The sequence below is a fragment of the Falco cherrug genome, chromosome 17 (genome assembly GCF_023634085.1).
Source record: "Falco cherrug isolate bFalChe1 chromosome 17, bFalChe1.pri, whole genome shotgun sequence".
Lineage (NCBI taxonomy): Eukaryota > Metazoa > Chordata > Aves > Falconiformes > Falconidae > Falco > Falco cherrug.
This window is the reverse complement of record NC_073713.1, coordinates 538,656-557,412: the sequence shown is the minus strand read 5'-3', so window position 1 is coordinate 557,412 and position 18,757 is coordinate 538,656. Positions and strand designations below refer to the sequence as shown.

Here is an 18,757-nt window from a genome sequence, read left to right as displayed (position 1 = left end):
CTCTCTGCAATTTTGATGTGATCTTGACTTTTACATGACAGTCCCCTAGTTGGGTAAGCAAAGAAACATTTGCAGACCCCAGGTAGGCTAGCATAGTCACGGTGCTGGAGTCTGTATGTGTGGTCAGTGGCACTGAAAACAAGTCAGTCAAGTGTATGCAAACTTATGCAGGCAATTTAGCTGAATTTAATTTTTATCTTCCCTGCTCTATTCAGAAGGGAAATAAATGAGTGAATCTTTTCTGCAGTGCTCTGAATGCACAAAGATCTGCTTGAGGATTATTTATTTATTACTTGTTGAAATTCTGAGAGGAGAGAGCGCTTTTCTCACTTTTTCCCCTCTCTGAGTCTGAACTGAATTGAGAAGCCTGAGAAATCTCTCGAGTGAGCCTGAGCTTTTCAGCCCAACTTTACACCCTTCAGGGGTTTGGCAAAAAGCTACTTTAAAGCAGAACGTTACATCTAAAATGAGCTGAACAGAGCCCAAGTGGCTAAGGTGGTTGTATATGAGGCACTCGGTTCTTTTCAGGAAGGCTTTCAAGTTTAAAATCCTGACTGTGATTCTGCACTGCCTGGCGGGTGTGGGAGCTGCTGAGAATTATCGGAGAAGAAATTAGGAAAAGATCCTCTTGTACCATTTGCAACACTTTAAACTGTGTTGGGATCCATTTGCCTCTGGTGTAACGATGGTGGGTTGAATGTAATGGTGGGTTGAGCAGGTGGCTGAGGCTGTCCTCACCACCCCTCAGTTCCTGGCTGCATGAGACCGATGTCCACGCTGGAGCACCTTGCCTTGTAGCCCGTCCTGGCAGCTGTTTCCCCTGACACTAACACACAGGATTAAGGTTTAAAAGTGCAGCGAATCAGGAGCAAACACACACCCTGTTCGTCTGTCCTTTGCCCAAGTGACTGCACCCAGGGGACAGAGCTGGACAGATGAGGGCAGTAACTAGGTCAGCAGCAGATTCCCTGAGGCTCTCCAGCAAAAATACTCCATGTATTTTTCTAAAATTGAATTTATGCAAAGAGCTTTGCTGCAACCTGTTAGAATTAGGCATGCATTTCATGCCCAGCTTTGCCAACAAAGTCTCAAATCCACCAAGATATTTGGACCTCTGAACCTCATTGAAATAAATGGAGGTTAGGCATCCAAATCCTTTGACTCTTTTCCCAATTGTGGCCTTTTCATAGTGGCGTCTAATTTGTGTGACGTCCTAATTTGTGTGACTAACCTAATTTGGGTTACGCTTCAGCAAGGTGCTCCTACCTTAGTTGCACTTGCCTCCTTTCTCCTGCAGAACTCCCGCTACCAGACGTACCAGCGGATGTGGAACTACATGTACTCCAAGCAGCCAAGTGTCTTTGTGAAGAGCACGGAGGAAGGGATTGCGCGCGTGCTGAACTCCAATTACGCCTTCCTGCTGGAGTCCACCATGAACGAGTATTATCGTCAGCGCAATTGCAACCTCACGCAGGTCGGGGGCCTTCTGGACACCAAGGGCTACGGGATTGGCATGCCCGTCGGTAGGCAGTGAAGAAAAATTCTAGTCCTTCTCAGCTGTCGACAGAGGACCGGAGCGTTTGAAAGGCTGAACCAGCTCTAAAGCCAATGTCACGTTTCACAGCTCTGCCCAGGGTCGTTTTTTATCTTGGGAGGAAAAGCAAATAGATTGCAATTGCCCAAGGTGCGCGCTCAGAGCCAGATGTACGAGACCCTGCTCTGCTCCAGAGCCATGTGACACGCGACTGCGGCTCTTCAAATAATTCATGTGAAAGATGTTTCAAAATTGCTGCTTATTTTCTGCATATATGCTCTTTGCTGACTGTTTCCCTTTTGAACCAGTGTTTTTGAACGTTTTGTGCTGCTTGTTTTATCTCAGAAGTGCTGTAAAAGTAATGCTGTTGCAACCCTTGTAGTTTTTAGCACAAGTTTCTTAACAGCTGGTGGTTCTTAAAACTCCGGGACAGAGAATTGGGCAATTCAGTGACTATCTGAGCTAATAATCAAGTTTAACAAATGCAGGGGTTTTGTCTTTCAAATGCGAGAGCTACCAAGAGAACGTCATCTCCCAGGGCAGCACAGAAAAAGGATGTAGTAGTTGTTATTCCAAGCAATCGGCTGATCTTTCAGCCAGTCTCGTGGGCTCGGGAAGCGTTGTCCTGACCTTTAAGCACCTGCACTTAGCAATACAAAGTTAAGGTGAATTACATAAGAACCGTCACACAAACAGTCACTGTAGTTTAGCTAACATGCATAAGCTTGTAAAGCCACAGTAGCCTGATGGTGAATACAAATCCTTACTTTCAGGACTAAATTTGTTCTGACATTGTCTTGTTAAACAGTGAAACTGTAGCAGATAAGAAGAGCAGAAAGCTGCTGGGTGGGACAGTAGTGCAGAGTTACCAGCAGAACTGTGTCTTTCCCACGGCCCTTCCTCGGGACCTCTGGTAGCAGGTGCCAGGAGCGCAGTGGAGCTCGGTGCTGAGCGCAGAAGTGAGCCTCCTCTGCCGTGAGCATCTGGGCTTGCCTGTAGGCTGAACTGGCTGCTGTTGCAGTGCACCAGTTTGAGGGAAGGAGTGTTAGAGCAAGGTTGACGTTGGAGGCAGAACGACAGAAGGGACCTCAGTGGCCTGGAGGAGCAGCGGTGCAATGCTGAACTGCCTGTTCAGACCCTGCCCCTGGAGCCAAAGCCCCCCTCCCCCTTGTAATGGGCCTCTTTAAACGGCCTGCGTGGGTCTCGGTGGACAAGTGAAATTGCCACCCGCACATGACATTAATCAGTTCACAGTCCCAGCAGGGAGGCTGCAGGTTTCAAGGGCTTACATGGACCCAAGCCCCTTCCAAACCGTTCAGAGATGAGCGTTTGTAGTGGGGCACGCTGGCAGGGCATCGTGGCGGGGACAAGTGGGGAGGAAGGCCGGCCGAGGCAGTGCCTTACCACATACCTCTTGGTGTTGCAGGCTCTGTGTTTCGCGACGAGTTTGACCTGGCTATTCTCCAGTTGCAAGAGAACAACCGCCTGGAAATCCTGAAGCGAAAGTGGTGGGAAGGAGGCAAGTGCCCCAAAGAGGAGGACCACCGAGCCAAAGGTAAGCCACACCACTCCTGGTAGCATGCTGAAGGGGCCAGGCAGCAGAAGCATCTTTGCCAGCAGTGCAAGGATGAACGTCGATCTGCACGTGAGCGCTGCCAGGTTTTCTGCCTGAGAATTACTTTTTCCTCTTCTTCTGATCTGAGATTCCTTCCTTCACAATTCAAGGAGAAAGCCAAACAGCTCTGCTGTGCCTCATGCTGTGTGTTTTTGCCTGGGGCAGCGATAGCGGGAACAACCAAGTGACAAATATTGGAGGCATATGGAGGGTAAATTAGCTTCTAATGAACGTCTGGGAAAATGGATGGCTAAAGGGATCAAACCAAAATCCTGGGTTCCTTCAAGGGAGATGGATCTCCACCACAGGCCCGCTGGTTAATGGCTCCAAGTGAAAGTGCCTTTCAAACAGCCAGGGGAAGGGACACAAGGACTTTATTAGTACATCTGTAAACTGAGGAGCGAAGTCTTGTGGCTAATGCTATGTAAATTGCCATAAAAGCTACCACATTAGGCTGAAGTCCCAGCATGAGAGCAGTTGCCAGCTTAACACAGTTGCTGCATTTTTTTAGTTCTGGCAGTCACCCCTTCCTCAGCAAGTGGTGTCTGGGAGGCCCGCAGGTCCCCCAGCCGCAAGGACAGTCCGCTGACCTTTCTGAGCGCAGAGACAGAGCGCCAAGCTGGGTCTGTGGTACCTCTTTTGTTTTCTTGACATTGCAGCAGGTGTAGGTGCGTGTCTGTGCGCTCCGGAGCTCGGCTGGATTCGACCCCGCATGCAAGGTGGTGCTCCGTGCTGGCAGTGCCGCCGGGCTGTGAGTCTCGAGACAGAAGGTGTTGGCCCAGTGTAAGACATCAGGCCTCAGGGCAAGGCAATAAGCTATTTAAGAAGTTACTCTTGGAGGCCAGCAGGCACATGGGAGCCTTTTAATCCACGGACTGTGCAAAAAGCAGCTCGGAAGCGGAATTTAGTCTGCGGGCTGTTTTGAGATGCCTTTGGGGCGGGACGGCTGCGAAGCAGACTCTGGGTGCTACCCGGCATGCTCGGTGATCCTGGACAAGTTGTTCTGCTGTTTTCTGTGCTCTGTCATGGCTCACTTCCTCAGTTTGGGAAATGAGGAAGGCTGTAGCCTGCTGGTACATGTGTATGGAGGAAGGAAATACGTCTCGGTGAGCTTGGAATGGGCATCTGAGGTGGCACCCTGGCAGAATGATGGGCGGATGTAGAGAGAGGTACGGGCCCTGAATTCAAATTTGAGAGCTGCTGGGAGGAGAGGATGGCCTTTTCCTTGGGTCTAAACTGTGATTATGGGCTGTGTTTTCTGCCCTGCAGTTGCTTAGTGGAAACATCTCTGCAGCGAGCTGATTTACAGAGTCGCTAAATTGCTCCAGAGGCAATGCCAAAAGAATGACGGAGGAGGAGGGAGAAATGTGACCTCCTAAGTTTTAGAAAAAAACAGGTCAGCAATTTACAAGGATTTTGGTGAGATTTTATATCTAAAAGCCAGGCAGAGATTAAGTCAATAAATCATTGATTCTTACACTTTGATTTAATGCTACAGAGGGGAGAGGAAGATTTTTATAGATGTTCTTGTTGAGTAATGGCCTCGTACAGTCACCTCAGTGCAAAGCACCACATGCTTTTTGTAATCAATCCAATCAGGGGCCCAGTCCACTTGAGACCCGAACCCAGCAAGCACAGGAGCAGAGCTGTGTCTCAGGCAGTGTGTGCTGAGCCTGGCACTGCTCCCCAGCTCCTCTCACGGTCCTGTTCTGCAGGGCAGGATGGAGGCACAGGCTGCAGTTTTGGGGAAAGGGGCCATGGTGGGAAGGGAGGTGACAGCCTTGGCACACGGAAAGCTCAGAGCGGGTTCCTGAGGGGTGGATTTTCCTTCCAGCTGGTGAGCTTTCTGGAGTGCAAGCTGTGTAGAACAGGGCTGGCAGCTGCCGTGTGGGCAACTTGGTCCCTTCCCTAATCGAAGCTGTCTGCCTGTGAAGCGTTTGGCCCAAGTGGCCAAATGGCTCCTACAATCAGCAGAGGGGGTAGTCATCCTGTTGTAAGCCAGTGGTCCAAAGGAGGTGAGATGAGTCACCCCATGGAAGGGGTTGTTGCCTTCTCGTGGGCCAGAGGGTGCTGGGCAGAGAGCACCCGATCCATAAACAGGCACCACTGGTGGCAGGGACCCCATTCAGTCACTGTACAGAGTGAAAAAGTGTTGGGTCCTCCTGGTCTTGTTTGGAACTTCTCCTTGCTACTGCAATGCAAGCAGCTGTAATAATTTTTTCAGTGGCACTTTGCAATGCAATCAAAGGAGCTTTTTTTGGTGTCAGCTTCCTTTAAAACCCTTTCTTGTCGTCTTCATCTCTGCTTCTTAAACAACATTGCTCATCTTCTTTTGCAAAGTTCAAAGAAACTAGAGCTGGGTGAATAATTTGCAGGGATTAATGTGCCTGATTGATCTCTCATTTTTTCTCCTGTTTTCAGTTTGTCCACAAATTGCTTTGTACTTCCCTCCAGTATACTTGCTGTTTATCTGCAAAATCATCATTTCTGAGAACATGTCTTCGATCGTGCAGTTATTGCAAGTCATTCAGTTTGCCATCTGAGTCATGCGGTTAGCTATTAATAAGACAGGGCTGGCTGTGTGTTTTTGGTCCCTTGCCGGGTGCATGCAGTGCCAACTGAACAGCAAAGAGTTGGGATTTCTGTACGGCGATGCTTGCAATTTATGTTGTTTCTACCTCTTCACAGCATTCTCTTCTCCTTTATTTCAGGCCTGGGAATGGAGAACATTGGTGGAATCTTTGTGGTTCTTATCTGTGGCTTAATTGTAGCAATTTTTATGGCAATGCTGGAATTTTTGTGGAGCCTTCGGCACTCTGAACAGTCAGAGGTAGGACCTGAAAGTGTCCTGAGGGGATAGTGTGTGTTCATTACTATCTGCAGGGTGCTCGGCAGTGCAGTGCTCTGGAGCAAGTAACGCACCCAGGCTGAGATGAGCCTTCCCAGTAATGAGACCTCACGTGCATGAGAAGGCTGGGTGCATTGGGCAGGGTCTAAAGTGCACGAGCTTCTCATGCACTCCTACTCAGATTGAGGCTGTAGGGATGCTCCAAGGGCTTTTGAAGGGGTCAAGGATGTGTATAACATCCAGGTGCCTTTCCTGGAGACAGGATCACCTCTGAGCATTTCTACCTGCAATAGGTTTGGGTCTTGTGTTGATCTGGGGATCCAGAACACTGGAGGGCCTCTGACAAGAGGCGGAGTCTGTTGAGCTAAATCAAGTGTAAATGTCCGAGCATTGATGTCGAAAGCTGGTGGCCAGATTAACGACTGAGTCCGTAATGCTTTGGCATCAGTATCCAGAGCAGACGCAGCTGCTGGGCTCACAGCTTACTTAGGTGAGCAGTATGTCTCGGGTCTGCCTTCCAGGTGTCGGTGTGCCAAGAAATGGTGACGGAGCTGCGCAACATCATTCTCTGCAAGGACAGTTTCCACCCTCATCGGAGGCGAGGGGGAATGATACGGACTCGCCCCATTATCCCAGAGGAGCGCCGAGCCCGCAGCACAACCACGCTCAGCAATGGGAAGCTGTGCAGTGGGGGCGAGCCAGATCCCCTGGCACAAAGACTGGCACAAGAAGCTGCCCTGGTTGCCCGAGGGTGCACGCACATCCGAGTGTGCCCCGAGTGCCGCAGGTTTCAGGGGCTCCGGGCACGGCCGTCCGCGGGCTCACCCGCACAGAGCGAAGAGAGCTTGGAGTGGGAGAAGACCACCAACAGCAGCGAGCCCGAGTAGTGCTGGGGCAGGTGGTGTTGGGGTGGGCCAGGAGGGTCCTGTTCCATTTTACAGAACACGGACTTGTACAATGTCAACTTGTTTTTAAATTAAAAGCAGTTACCCAGCTTCTCCAGAGCAAGGCGGACCTTTAGGCTGACGTGCAGGCCTGGCCAGAGGGTTTGGTTTCGGCGTCCAAGAGGACCCGTGTCTCGCCGGAGCCTGGGCAGCGGGGGCAAGGTCCTCTGGCTGGCCTGTCTCCAGCACTTGTCTCCGTGCCACCGCGCGGCTCCGAGGCAGGAAGGAGGGATGTGGTGGGTAACTGGTGTAGCAGATATTGCCCACCCAGGGCCAAGAGCGGTTCTTGGAACTTCTCCACTCCAGGCCAGGAGAAAGGATGTTGGCGCTGTCTCCCCATCACGTAGATTTACTTGGGGGATGTTCTCAAAGGGCGGGGGGAGGGTCTTTTTATTTGATGTGGATAAGGGACAGGAAGGGAGGAGTCATTATTTTGTTTTGGTTTATTTCGGGTATGTCAGGACCTAGTCTCCAAGGCACCAGGTTTCAGGTGCTGAAGTCTTTCTTCCATTTCAGAGTGTGGGAGGTGGACTGAGAGAGGAAGGGAGGGATGGGATGGGACACGCTCCCCATGAGAAGCAGCATTTGCTGGAAGTCCATCTGAGGAGTTGTTAAAATACATATATATATATATAAAAATATATATATATACATAGATATATATTAAAATGCCAAAAACCAACCAACAAACACAGTGAACTCAAAGAGGCCTTGAAACGCCTGGAATTTCAGGGGTTCTGTGTCTTTTGTTTAGTTCTGGGGTTAGCTTTTGCTTTTTTTCCTTTCTGTTTTTGGGATGTGGGTGGGGGAGCCTGTTGAAGAAGGTGAGGTGGGAGCAGGTGAGATTGGGGAGTGCTGGGGAAGGCTGCCCTTCCCGTCAGCGGAGGGAGGTGGTATTTGCTGCCCACCATCGCTCCCCAACACATCCGCAGCCCGTGCTCTGCACACTCCCAAACAAGTGACTCTGAGCTCTGCCCCAGGCTCGCAAGCTCCCCTTGTCCGTGACCCATGGAGCACCCTCAGCTTTGAGGGTGACTTACAGCCCATGTCTAGCAGCAATGATGCCGCACAGCATTTGAGAAAACTATTAGCCTGGGATCTGATGTAAGGAAAATATTTACTTCCCTAGCAACAGCAGCAGCTCACCCTCTGCTTGGTACAGACATGGGTTTTACATTGACAAATTTAATTTTCTGATTGAAAAACAAATTCTATGCAATTTCTGATTGTAAAAGGAAAGAGATGACAATGGAGAGGGGCAGGGGGGATAAAGCCTTGAGTGAAGGGTACATCCTGTTCTTGAATTGTTTTCTTTTCTTTTTGTCTTGAATGTACTGAAATAAAAGATGTCCTTGTATAATCATGCTTTTTTTTCCTCTTTCCTTCCCTGTTAACATTCACAAAAATCGTGAGACAGTTTGAGGCCCGTCTGCTGAGGGAGAAACGCAGCAACTCTCCAGCTGACAGGGAAGAGGTGCTTTGGCTGTTGCAGGTCTCTGCTGCCTGAGTGCGTCCACACCTGCAGCGTTGCTGTTGTCTGTAGCTGAATGGAAACAGGAGGAAAAAGTCCCCCAAAAGAAAGCCCACGACACGTGGTGGCAAGGGGCAAACCCCTAACTAGCAGCAGTGAAATCTGTCCAGGGGGCCCAGGTTTCCATGTGATGTGGACCACGATGGTTACAGCCTTCCCAGACTTGCTAATCAGAGCCCAGTTGACCCCAGGGCTGAGGGTTAGGTACCGCCAGTGAAATCCATCGTGTTGCCGTGGTCAGGAGCCTGGCTCCAGCAAATATTTCTGAGGAGGATGTGCAGGGAACAGGATGTGATGCCATGGTGATGGGCACATTAGGGTTGTTCTGTTGTTTCCAACAGCATGTGAAAAGAAGTGCCTGCCACACAACAGCAGTAAGATGTGCATGCACAGAGTGTGCCTGTGCGACGTGGAGGAGGGGATTTAGAGCTTGTTACGCAGGGAGGTGTACACAAAGGTCATTCCTGGCCTTTGTATCTGTAAATCTGTGGGGTGTTGCCCTCTCCCTGACTAAACAGAACAGTGGAGGTGCAAGCATGAGATGAAGTAAGGTTTCGCCAGAGCCTGGGCATCTGGTGCCGTGGGATCGGCGGGGCAGATCCTCAGGTGAGGTAAGTCAGTGAAACCTCCATCCCTGCGCTCTGCGAGGAGCCAGGCTTGGGCTTTCAAAGTACTGACAGCAACACCGGAGACATCTGAGTGTGCCTGTGTTGTGTTTAAAGGCTGACATGTTTTTACGAACAGTAGAATATATTCATCAAAAAGAAGCTGCTTTTTAAAATTTATTTACAGATTAGCAGAAGAAAAGGTTCCATGAATCATTTATCAGACCTGATGTTTTTTCACCCCTTCACCACAGTGAATAAAGAGGGATCTTGACAGAGTCAGACATTATTCCTCTCTTCTCCAAAGACCTTGTAGTCATCTGCTCAGACAGAGGATGTCAGGGAAAAAATGATGAGAAACCACCTGGTTTCTCACTGTCTTTGCTTTTTATCTGTGTGTTAGCTCACTCCACCCATATGGTATTTTATATCTGGGTCTGTATTTTAAGGTTTTTTTCCATGTCCCTCTTGCCCTCTTCTCTCTCTTTTAATTTTTTTTTTTTTAAAAAATGTTCAGAGTGTTTGCACTCAGAGCAGGAATGGACCTCGGAAGAGCAGTGGAGGGATAAAAGCTGCTGTCATTTGGATGCCTTTTCTCCGTCTCTGTAGGTCCTATATTTTCTATTCGCTGGTACATACCTATAGATTTTACACCGGAGAGACCCCACAGCAGACAGCATTATGCATAAGCCTGGGTCCGTGCTCACATACATGTGTGCCCAGATGGGTTTGCATCTCACATGTTCTCTCTCTCTCTCCTCAGTGTTTGCTTTCATCTTTGAAACTGTTGGGGGGGCTCTTTTGCTCCGCTGGTCCCAATGCTAGTGCAGTTCAAGATCTGGAGTCGTTTGCCATCCAAAAGGCACTTTCCCAGTATTGCTGTCTCCTGATAAAACCTGAGTAATTCTAGTAAGATATCTCTGCAAATTCTACTGGGAGGCAAAGATTAGATCAATTAAAATTTAATACTTTGCTTTATCCCCTCTAACTGTTTTGTTTGATCCTCCTGCTGCCCGTTCTGTTCAGGGAGCCCAGCAGTGAGGCCGAGGGCTTACATCTCTCCCTGCAGTGACAGCCAACTCTCCAGCTCTGGCTGGGTCAACAGCAGTCTGGCAGGTTCCTAACTAAAAGGCCTGGGATCTCTCCTCATGCACTAAAACCCGTGTTTCTGTTGTTATTCCAGGCAGTTCCATTTTCACCTGATGATAAAAAGCTATTTTCTCCCCAGGGGTTGCATGGGTGAAACCTGGGGGCATTTACTGAACTGACTGGCATAAGTAAAATAGAAAAGGGTTGTCCCGTGAACCATGAGAGTCCACAGGACTTCAGGAATAAAGATGGTGAGCTATAAATTATAGAATAGAAACTGAACCCTTTGGACCGTAGTGGTCCTGAAGCAGGAATCTTTTTAACCATTTCAGATTTGCAGAAATCTTGCCTGCTTCTGCCCTGCCAAGTCTGCTTTTCTCCTTGAACCCTAAGTGCCTCACCAGGTAAGTGACCCAAAAGGTGATCCGAAGAGGTCCCCAAAGGAAGACACCAAGGGAATAGCAATTATTTTGCTTTGCTTTTTTTGCAGAGATCCTGAGTTACAGAAAAGGGTGTTACAGCTGGAAGGGGTGAGTGTCCAGCTGTCATGTGTAAGCTGGCGGAGATACCTATAGTGCTGGTACCTGCAGCTGTGGGCACAGGGTAATTGGGCTGGACACAGGAATGTGGGCAACTGGTTTTGATGGTTCTTGGGTGATGACTCTGAATGGTAGAGACATCCCATGGGAAAAGAAAGGGACCTGTAAGCAAGGCCTGCTGGTGGAGGCTGGATGATGACTGGTTTCTGATGATCTGGTGAAAGAGCAAAGAAACAAGGAAGGGCTGCTTTGGTGTTAGGTTTGGGGGTGAAGCTGTCACAATTTGGCTATGAAAAGGCCTGCATGAGTGATCAAAGGCCCCTCCATCAGCTGTTGTTTCATTCAGCTCTGAGATTACCCACAAGATATGCATTTCTCTCTTCTACACTCGTGTATTCAATGAAGGTGATGAAATTTCTTGTGGGGCTTTGACTAGAGGGAAAAAGTAGCACTGCCTGTCAGGGGGAGAGCCTGCCAGTGAGGCACTGCTCCAAAGCAAGGGAAATAGCCCCCATGACCTAGAGGCATAAGTGGAGACAGAATCAGGCCAGTGATCTGCAAAAGGAACTGTAAACTGCTATTAGAAATGGTAAAAAGTAAGTCTGGGCTCGCACCTGACACTTGCAAGTCTGCTGATTTTGGTCCCTTCTTTTGCTGAATATCTGAGGGGACAGCACATCTGCGATGAGGAGCTGCAACCTGAACAGAGCTAGAGGAGCAACGGCTCAGCGTGCCGGAACGCCTGCTGAACAGAGGATAAAGCACCCACAGTTCCAGAAACCCCATTACGAGTTTGATGGCCACTAACTGATTGAAAATACAGAGCTGAACTCTTCTGGGTACAAAGTAGCACTGATGAATTCAGTATAAATAGGCTCCTCTGGAACCTGATAGCATGCTGAGAAAATCAGCCCTGTTATCAGCTGGATCTGACAATGGGCAGGTTTATGCATCCTTCAGGGAGACTTTTTTTTCCTCCACAGGGGAATCTGTTGTGCTCCAGTTGAGTTAATACTCTGATTTGTGGCAGGACTGCAACATTTCATCCCAGAGAGCATTCTAGCCGGCAGATGAGGATTGCCTGCCTCGCCACCAGTGTGCAGCTGTCGGGGGGGGGCGTGCAGCACTCCATCACCGGCACAAAGGGCCACACAACAGCGGCTCCCCGAAAGCACTGTGGGGGCCAAATCAGTAAGAAAATGAAGGAAGCTAGCTTAATTAACAAAGGCTTTCTCCTCTGCTGGGTTTAGGTCTGCAGTTATCAGTGTAGCTGGCAGTTCTCAAAGACTGAAATGACAGTAGTTGGCTGTAAAAGAGATAACTGTCAGATTAGCCGGTACATATCTTCTGCCTGGGTTTTCTATATCATACCTATCTTGAAGCATCTCCATGTATCAAAGAGACTGGCTGGCCATTTGCCTTTCAGAAGTACCCTTTCCAATGTGATAAATAAGGGTCTATTACAATGGAAAGACCTAACATTTCTTGGGTTTTGACTTTAGGCTCTTTTGGAACAGTATTTTTCGTGCTTTGACCAATTTGTCCAGACTAACCCTTTCTGTTGTTTTTATCGTGGTACTTGTGTTTTCGGTGTATCGTATATTGAGCTTAGGGTGCAAGGGAGAGAAAACGTCTGTTGGAGTGCAGAGGCAGTGAGAAGGGCTGCTCCTGGCAGACGGACGTTCTTCTCGGCCCGTCAGGACTGCTCGCATCCTCAGCTCCTCTAAGTCAGCTGTGAGCTGCGCTGGGGCGAGCTGGTCCAAAGTGGCTGCCAGAACTCCCGATTGGTGTGCAGCATGGAAAACAGGGAGGACTTGCTGCTTTGTTTGGGACAAAATGTTAACTGAGGTAAGGGGGGGAACATCACTGACATTGGTGAGGAGAAGGCAATTTAGACCAGTATGGGTGAAACCTGTTATCTTCTGTCTTTTCTCTTCCTCCATCTCTGCCTTCCAAGCACCTTTCTCTTTCCTATTCATACCCAAAATACTCCTCCTCATGTTGCTCAGTCATAGAAAAAAGGTCTCAGATTGGCTCTTGCCTGAACTCCCAGGAAATGTTCATGAATGTAGTCTCCTGGCTTTTCACGCTTAGCTCTTGCTGAGCTGAGATTTAAAGCAATTTATTTCAAAGCCAAAAGTGAATGCAAATGAGGGGAAAGAACTAGGGGAGGAAAAGAAAAAAGACCTCTTATTCCCAGGTGAGCACTAAGATGTCTGAGCTGCCTGCCTAAAACTGATTGTTCTTCCAGAGTCTACAGTAAATACCCTTGCGTGTTAGTGAGCACAGCTGTAGAGGATGCTCTGATTATTGCTTGCTGAACTAAACTGGGACAAGGAGGTGAACACACAGCCTCTGGTTTTATTCGTGAGCTATTGATCAGCCACAACATCTTTAGCCCTCAGACAGCTGAAATGGAGGTCACGACGTGGTAGGGAGCCAGACATTAGCAGGAGGCTACCAAGTGTCCATGCTCTGAGGTCCTGTGAGCCAGATCGCTCTCTTCTGTGAGGAAGGTTTGTTTGCTGGCCGTTTCAGATGGCCCTGGCATGCTGCTGGCCATGTGCCTGAGTCAAATGGATTGTTATTTCTTTTTGAAGCTAGACCTTGAATGTAAAAACGGAGTTTTGTAAGGGAGTGTCTTTGTGGGGGATATCTGCTGGTTTAGCAGAGGTAATAGTTACCCTGACCAAGCTGTTTCATTGTAATTCCCCCATGTGGACACTGTATTTCAAGGGAGCATCATTATTCTGGAATGAAGGCCCCTGCTGGTTTTGTTTGGGTGGTTTTGAACAAAATCACGTCCACAAGGAGCTCTGAGAAAGCAGCAGCAAGGATGGCAAAACCGAATGGCAAAAATGCCACCAAGCCATAGCAGGCGCAGCGGGAGATGCTGTCATACAGGCCACTGTGCTCTGGCTGCCCCATGCTTTGCTCGCGGTTATTTCTGTCTGCGGTGGCCATTGCGTCACAGAAGTGAGAACAGCAGCAGAGTTATCGCCCTACCAGCTTGCTGATCTGTGTTGGACTTTGGGCACAGCCTGCATCCCCTTTCCTGCTTGGGCTTCCTTGCCAGTGAGATAGGGATGACGCCCTGCCCAGCACAGGAGGGATGGTGCAGGGATGGAGGCTACAGCCGCTCACTATCGCTGCACCAGCAGCGCCGGCTGGGGCTTTGGGAATGTCACTTCACCACCCTGGGCCTCCGCTCTACGTTGTAAAACAGGGATGACCTGAGTACTTTCCAACCTCGCTGTGTTTACCAAATACCCTGTCAGAGAACAGAAGTGGAGGAAATTCTCTGGATTAATGGGTAGGACTGGAAGGGGTCTGGCAAGGTTTATTCTGTTCATGTTTGCAAAGGACTCTGAGCGCTCCGGATGAAAGTGGGTGGAGATTTGCCAAGTGTTTGCTAACATTAATGGTTAATTATTATGAATGCTGTCAGCCTACATGCTCAGCCAGCATCGTTCTCCAAGTGAGATCCAGACCTGTAATGGAATCATTACACACACAAGGCGAGACAGCTTCTCTTTTGTCCTGTTCTCCCAGCCAAAGTCCCATTTCAAAATCAGACAGCAGTGGCACTTCTCATCTCATCCTAACAACTAGTTATGAATCCAGAGCATTTGGCAGAGGAAGACCCAGCTATTTTCATGTCTGCACTCATTTTTCTCTGCTGGTGCCCTCTTTGTCTGGCTGCACAGAATGGAAGCCGTGGTCCAAAATGAGATGTGTCCCAACCAGGGGCACAGGTGAGTGCCGTGCTGTGCTGCACAGCAGGGACAGATCCAGAGCTGACTGGAGAAGGGCACTAGGTGCAATACATGCCCAGGTTTGCCCTTCTTGCTGCTCAGGCTGCATCAGTGAGCACCTGACCATGCCACGGCACTTCCCAAAGCATGAGATGCCATGCTGGCGGATCAGAGGATCACACATGAGTTTGGGGAGTCTCCTGAGCATGGCAGGCTAGCTGAAGAAGAGCGAGCCTCGTATGCTGCATCCTGCACTGTGTGCCCAAGTCTGGGAGAGAACCCACGTCATGATGGAGAGGGTAAGGTGGCAGCCAGCTCAGTGAGTCTAGCCCCAAGTGTGTGAGATTTGATCTGCCAGACATAATTTGATGGCCAGTACCATTGCAGTGGTACCTGAGAAAACTGCCTTTATCTAATAGTAGTCATCCAGAAAATGAAATCAAATTAATAAAAGGCTGAAGGTCCATTTGGTCCTATGAACATGCCTAGCAATTGCCAAATTATGAAAATCCATATGACTGCACCAGCACTGATTTATTTTTTATTTCTGTGTTTGAATGTGCAGTCTGAATTTCTGAAGTTGAAAGCTGCATTGTTCCTGTCTTTTGGCTACTGATAATATTTTAGAGTTATGACCATGGAGTAATGTTTGCTCTAAAAGGTAACTTCAAGGTGCATTAGTCTCAGGTAATTGACAGAGACTGAAGAAGTGATTTGGGAAGCGCTTATGCGGAACCAGAGATCTTAGTGAATTGTTACCTGAAATTAATGGTGTAGTGAGAAGCTGCTTGGAGTTGACCGGCTGGTGGTAGCACTAAATGAAGTCAGGCTTGAAAGTTATTAGCAAAATATCTATGAGGCAGTGCTGCTATGGATTTATACAGTAGCATTGTGTCTTAAGGGGCTCAAATCTGCAATGTGCTCTTGAGTCCACAGGACTTCCCTGGCTTCAGTGGGAGCAGGGAGTGCTCAGTGTCTCTCAGGATTGGGCTCTTTAGTGTGCCAAAGCTCAGGTTAGGCCAGCGTGGCTAACAGGATTCACACCTTTAACTCCCTTCTTAATCCCCAGCTGAAATGAAAGGTCTTCTCTCTACAGTTAGTAAATCTCCAATTTTATTTCTCATTATTAAATCATGGAATTGGCCATAAATGTTTAAATTAAGTGAAAGGAAGAGATTTGTGAGAAAATTGAAGGCTCTTTGAGGAACTGAAGAATAATCTCCAAGGGTGAAGAAAGTTGCAGTTGCCAAACCCAGAAGCGAAAGGATCGAAAAGCTATACAAAAGAAGTAGAAAACTGCATATGTTTTGAATCCTCTCCCCCACCCTCCTCCTAAAACCTCTGGTGACTTAAATATAGGGAAAATTATTCTGAGAAGCAGCAGAGTCTACTAGATGCTCCCTCCTCTGCTGCTGCCATTATCTCCGTGTGTGACCCGGACAAATTCCGTGATCTTGGTGGGTCCATGTCCCCATGTGTGACAGTGACACTGCTTCCCTGGGTGCACTGAGACCTGTGGAACGTTCTTAGCGTGGGCTGGGAATTAATTGGGTTTAGGTGCCTCACTCTGACTAGAATGAGGCCCGTTTGGGGTTTTTTTTGTTATTGTTTGGGTTTTTTTAATTAACATAGTAAGTAATTAACTGTTTGATTTTTCGCAGACTGTGTTTGATTCTCTGTCTCCGGTAATTTTTCAAGGGTACATGCTGGTGGCTTTTTTTGGTTGTTTGGGTTTTTTGTGTTTGTTTTTTTTTCCCCTGAAAGATCTGCTCTAGATCAGATGGGAGTGAAACTAGGGGAATCTGGCTTATATTCTGGACATTAACAGTGGTTCCCTTCTGGCCTCATGAACCTGCTTGGACCCTGATAAGTGCCCCTGTTGACAGTGGGTGACATTTATTTGTGGTGCATTAGAAGTGTGAGTATCGAGGGAAGGATTGTGACTGGAATTTTTTTCAGATGTTGTGGATGTTTTGCTCAGGCTGATCAGGTCTGGCTCTAAAAGTATGAAAATAATGAACTTGTATTTGGGTTGCTCTGTCACCTAACGTGGATGTGCCACTGGCGTGAATGCCTCTTAAGTGGCACTTGTTCTGCGTGCATGAACTAGCGCCAGCATTGCTGAGCACCACCCTTGGCATCCCCTGCACGACCAGATAAGGAGGAAGCAAGTAAAGAGGTGACTCCAGTTCCCACGGCCTGTTTAACCCCGGGGGAGGTGGCAGTGGGAAAGAGGGGAGCCTGCCAGGCAGGGGTCACCCGGGGTGGCCAATGGTAGCAAAAGCTTCGGCAAGCGGATATTTGTCTGCCAGGGAGGAGCAGATTGAGACCCATCAAACTTATTTCACTGAACAATGAGATAGCCAACAGATGATCAGCACCTTGAATCAGCGCTACCTTGGGCTGAATTCAAACTGGCCCCTAGAGGTGAAAGACTATATTGTGGTCGCAGTTCCCTGGCTCGTCCCGTCTCTGTTGAAATGGTCTTTAATGTAGGCCAGGGGGATACACTGGTCACTTTCTCACACTTGCAGCACTGACCCAGGCGAGGTTAATGCAGACATCTGTTCTATCTAGTTGATCTGTAACTATAGAAAGCAGCAGCTGACATGTATTTCAAATCAAAATGTAGCCTGCTGGTGCCAGTTATCCACTAAAGTATGCTCTGTCTGCCTTCTAGCAACTAAATAGCGCAGGTAAGCTGTGCAAAAAACATGAGGATTGTCAGTAAAAGTGTAGTCTCTGAATGCAATGGAGTTCTTTATCTCACTGAAACAGATACGAGAAGTAGGGTGGGGGGAAGAAAAAACACATGGAGACAAAGCTCTCTCTGGAATGTATTAAAAGAACCAAATAAGCTATTCAGAGCATGTGGGTAGATGGTTTTTTATGGAGCATTAGCAAGGCAATGTTCATCTGTCCTGGCCCACATAGGAACAAAACCAACATTTTGTCAACAGGGTAATAAGAAAGAACACCAGCGTGTTTTTTCTCTGTTAAAGGGAAATCAGGCCCGTGAAAGCTATGCATATATTTCAGCACTGACAGCTTGGGCTGCCAGTGCTTTACTGTAAGGAGTCTGGGAATGACAGGCTGATACACAGAAGCATTACAAGGAGACAGTGCATGTGATTTGGACCATGACACCTGAAAACCCTGAACCCTTTCATAGGGGCACTGGTCAACTTGCCCCGGGATATGTAGCAGTAACGAGAATCCTCCATAATCCTGTATCAGGCAAGGCTGGAAAGCCACTCAGTCTTTCTCCACCGATGGCTTGAAGATACATACCCAATGCTTTATTTAAAAAGCTGCGGTGTGTGAACCAAGTCCCAGCACCAAGGAGAAGCAGAGAATGGGAGACAGAGTAGCTGAATTTTAGGAGCAGTCATAGGCTGGGGCACTTCTGATTAAGCCTAATGCCGCTTTTAACTTTGCGGTTGGGGTTAATGTAGTAACGTGCCAATGGCTCTAACTCTGGCAGCGGTCTGCCTGAGGCTCACATTGCTTCTTGGGATGGGCCTTGTCTGCTGAGAGACCCTTAGTCAAACTGGTTCAGCTCCAGGTAGGTGTCCCAGAAGAATTGCCTCTTGGCCTAGTATGAGTTTTATGTCTCCCACTTTAGTGTCCTAGGCACATGCCTATGCCATCAGCCCAAAGTCAGGCAGGAAATATGTGGCAGAGCAAGAGTTAAACCCCCATGTCTCATGCCCTGCTGATGTTGAACACATTTTCTTGTTCTCCACCTGGGCAGCACTTACAACGCTGCCATTGTATTCTGCTGCATCAGCAGAGTGTGCATAAATTGAACTAACAGGGTTAAGTTGTCCTGATGATGTACCAGCCTGGGAGCGTGTGTGGATGTGCTGGAGCGATTTGCCATGGCTAATGCAGCTCTCCTCCAAACTTCCCCACCTGCGGCAGGTTTCTGACCTTTATCATATAATCCTGTCAAGGATGGAGACAGGGAACCAGGCAGGCTTGTCGCTAGGCGGGTTCATGCACCAGGGCCTTTCTCCCTGCATGATGCCTCAGCCTTCCTTCCAAGGTCATGGCCAGCCCACGGGAAAGACAGCGCTGAGTGAGCCAGCAGCAGAGGGACAGGCACGCTGGCCGGGCGCTGCCAGCAAAGGGGCGCAGCTGCCGGAGGAGCTGATCCCTGACGTCACACGCCAGGATCACGCAACGCTTGCGGGTTTTGCACTGCTCCGCACACTGCCGGGCCTGCCCCTCCGGCCCCCAGCGACCCCGGGCTGCTGGGGCGGCCGCTGCTCCCCGGCAGGCGCTGGGGCTGCGG

At 48.8% G+C, this 18,757-nt stretch overlaps 1 protein-coding gene across 2 annotated transcripts in view; it reads left to right on the top strand.

Moving 5' to 3' along the window:
- Window positions 1-8,288, top strand: part of GRIK4 (glutamate ionotropic receptor kainate type subunit 4) — a 207,549-nt gene extending 199,261 nt beyond the window's left edge. The window contains exons 17-20 of one of the 2 annotated variants that reach the window (XM_055695858.1): window positions 1,298-1,523; window positions 2,961-3,089; window positions 5,861-5,979; window positions 6,519-8,288. In XM_055695858.1, coding sequence (XP_055551833.1) covers window positions 1,298-1,523; window positions 2,961-3,089; window positions 5,861-5,979; window positions 6,519-6,884 — 840 coding nt within the window. In that variant the 3' untranslated portion in view covers window positions 6,885-8,288. Of the gene's footprint in view, window positions 1-1,297; window positions 1,524-2,960; window positions 3,090-5,860; window positions 5,980-6,518 lie in introns of those variants that run through there. The other variant, XR_008729783.1, reaches the window with a different exon arrangement.
- Window positions 8,289-18,757: the final 10,469 nt, after the last annotated feature.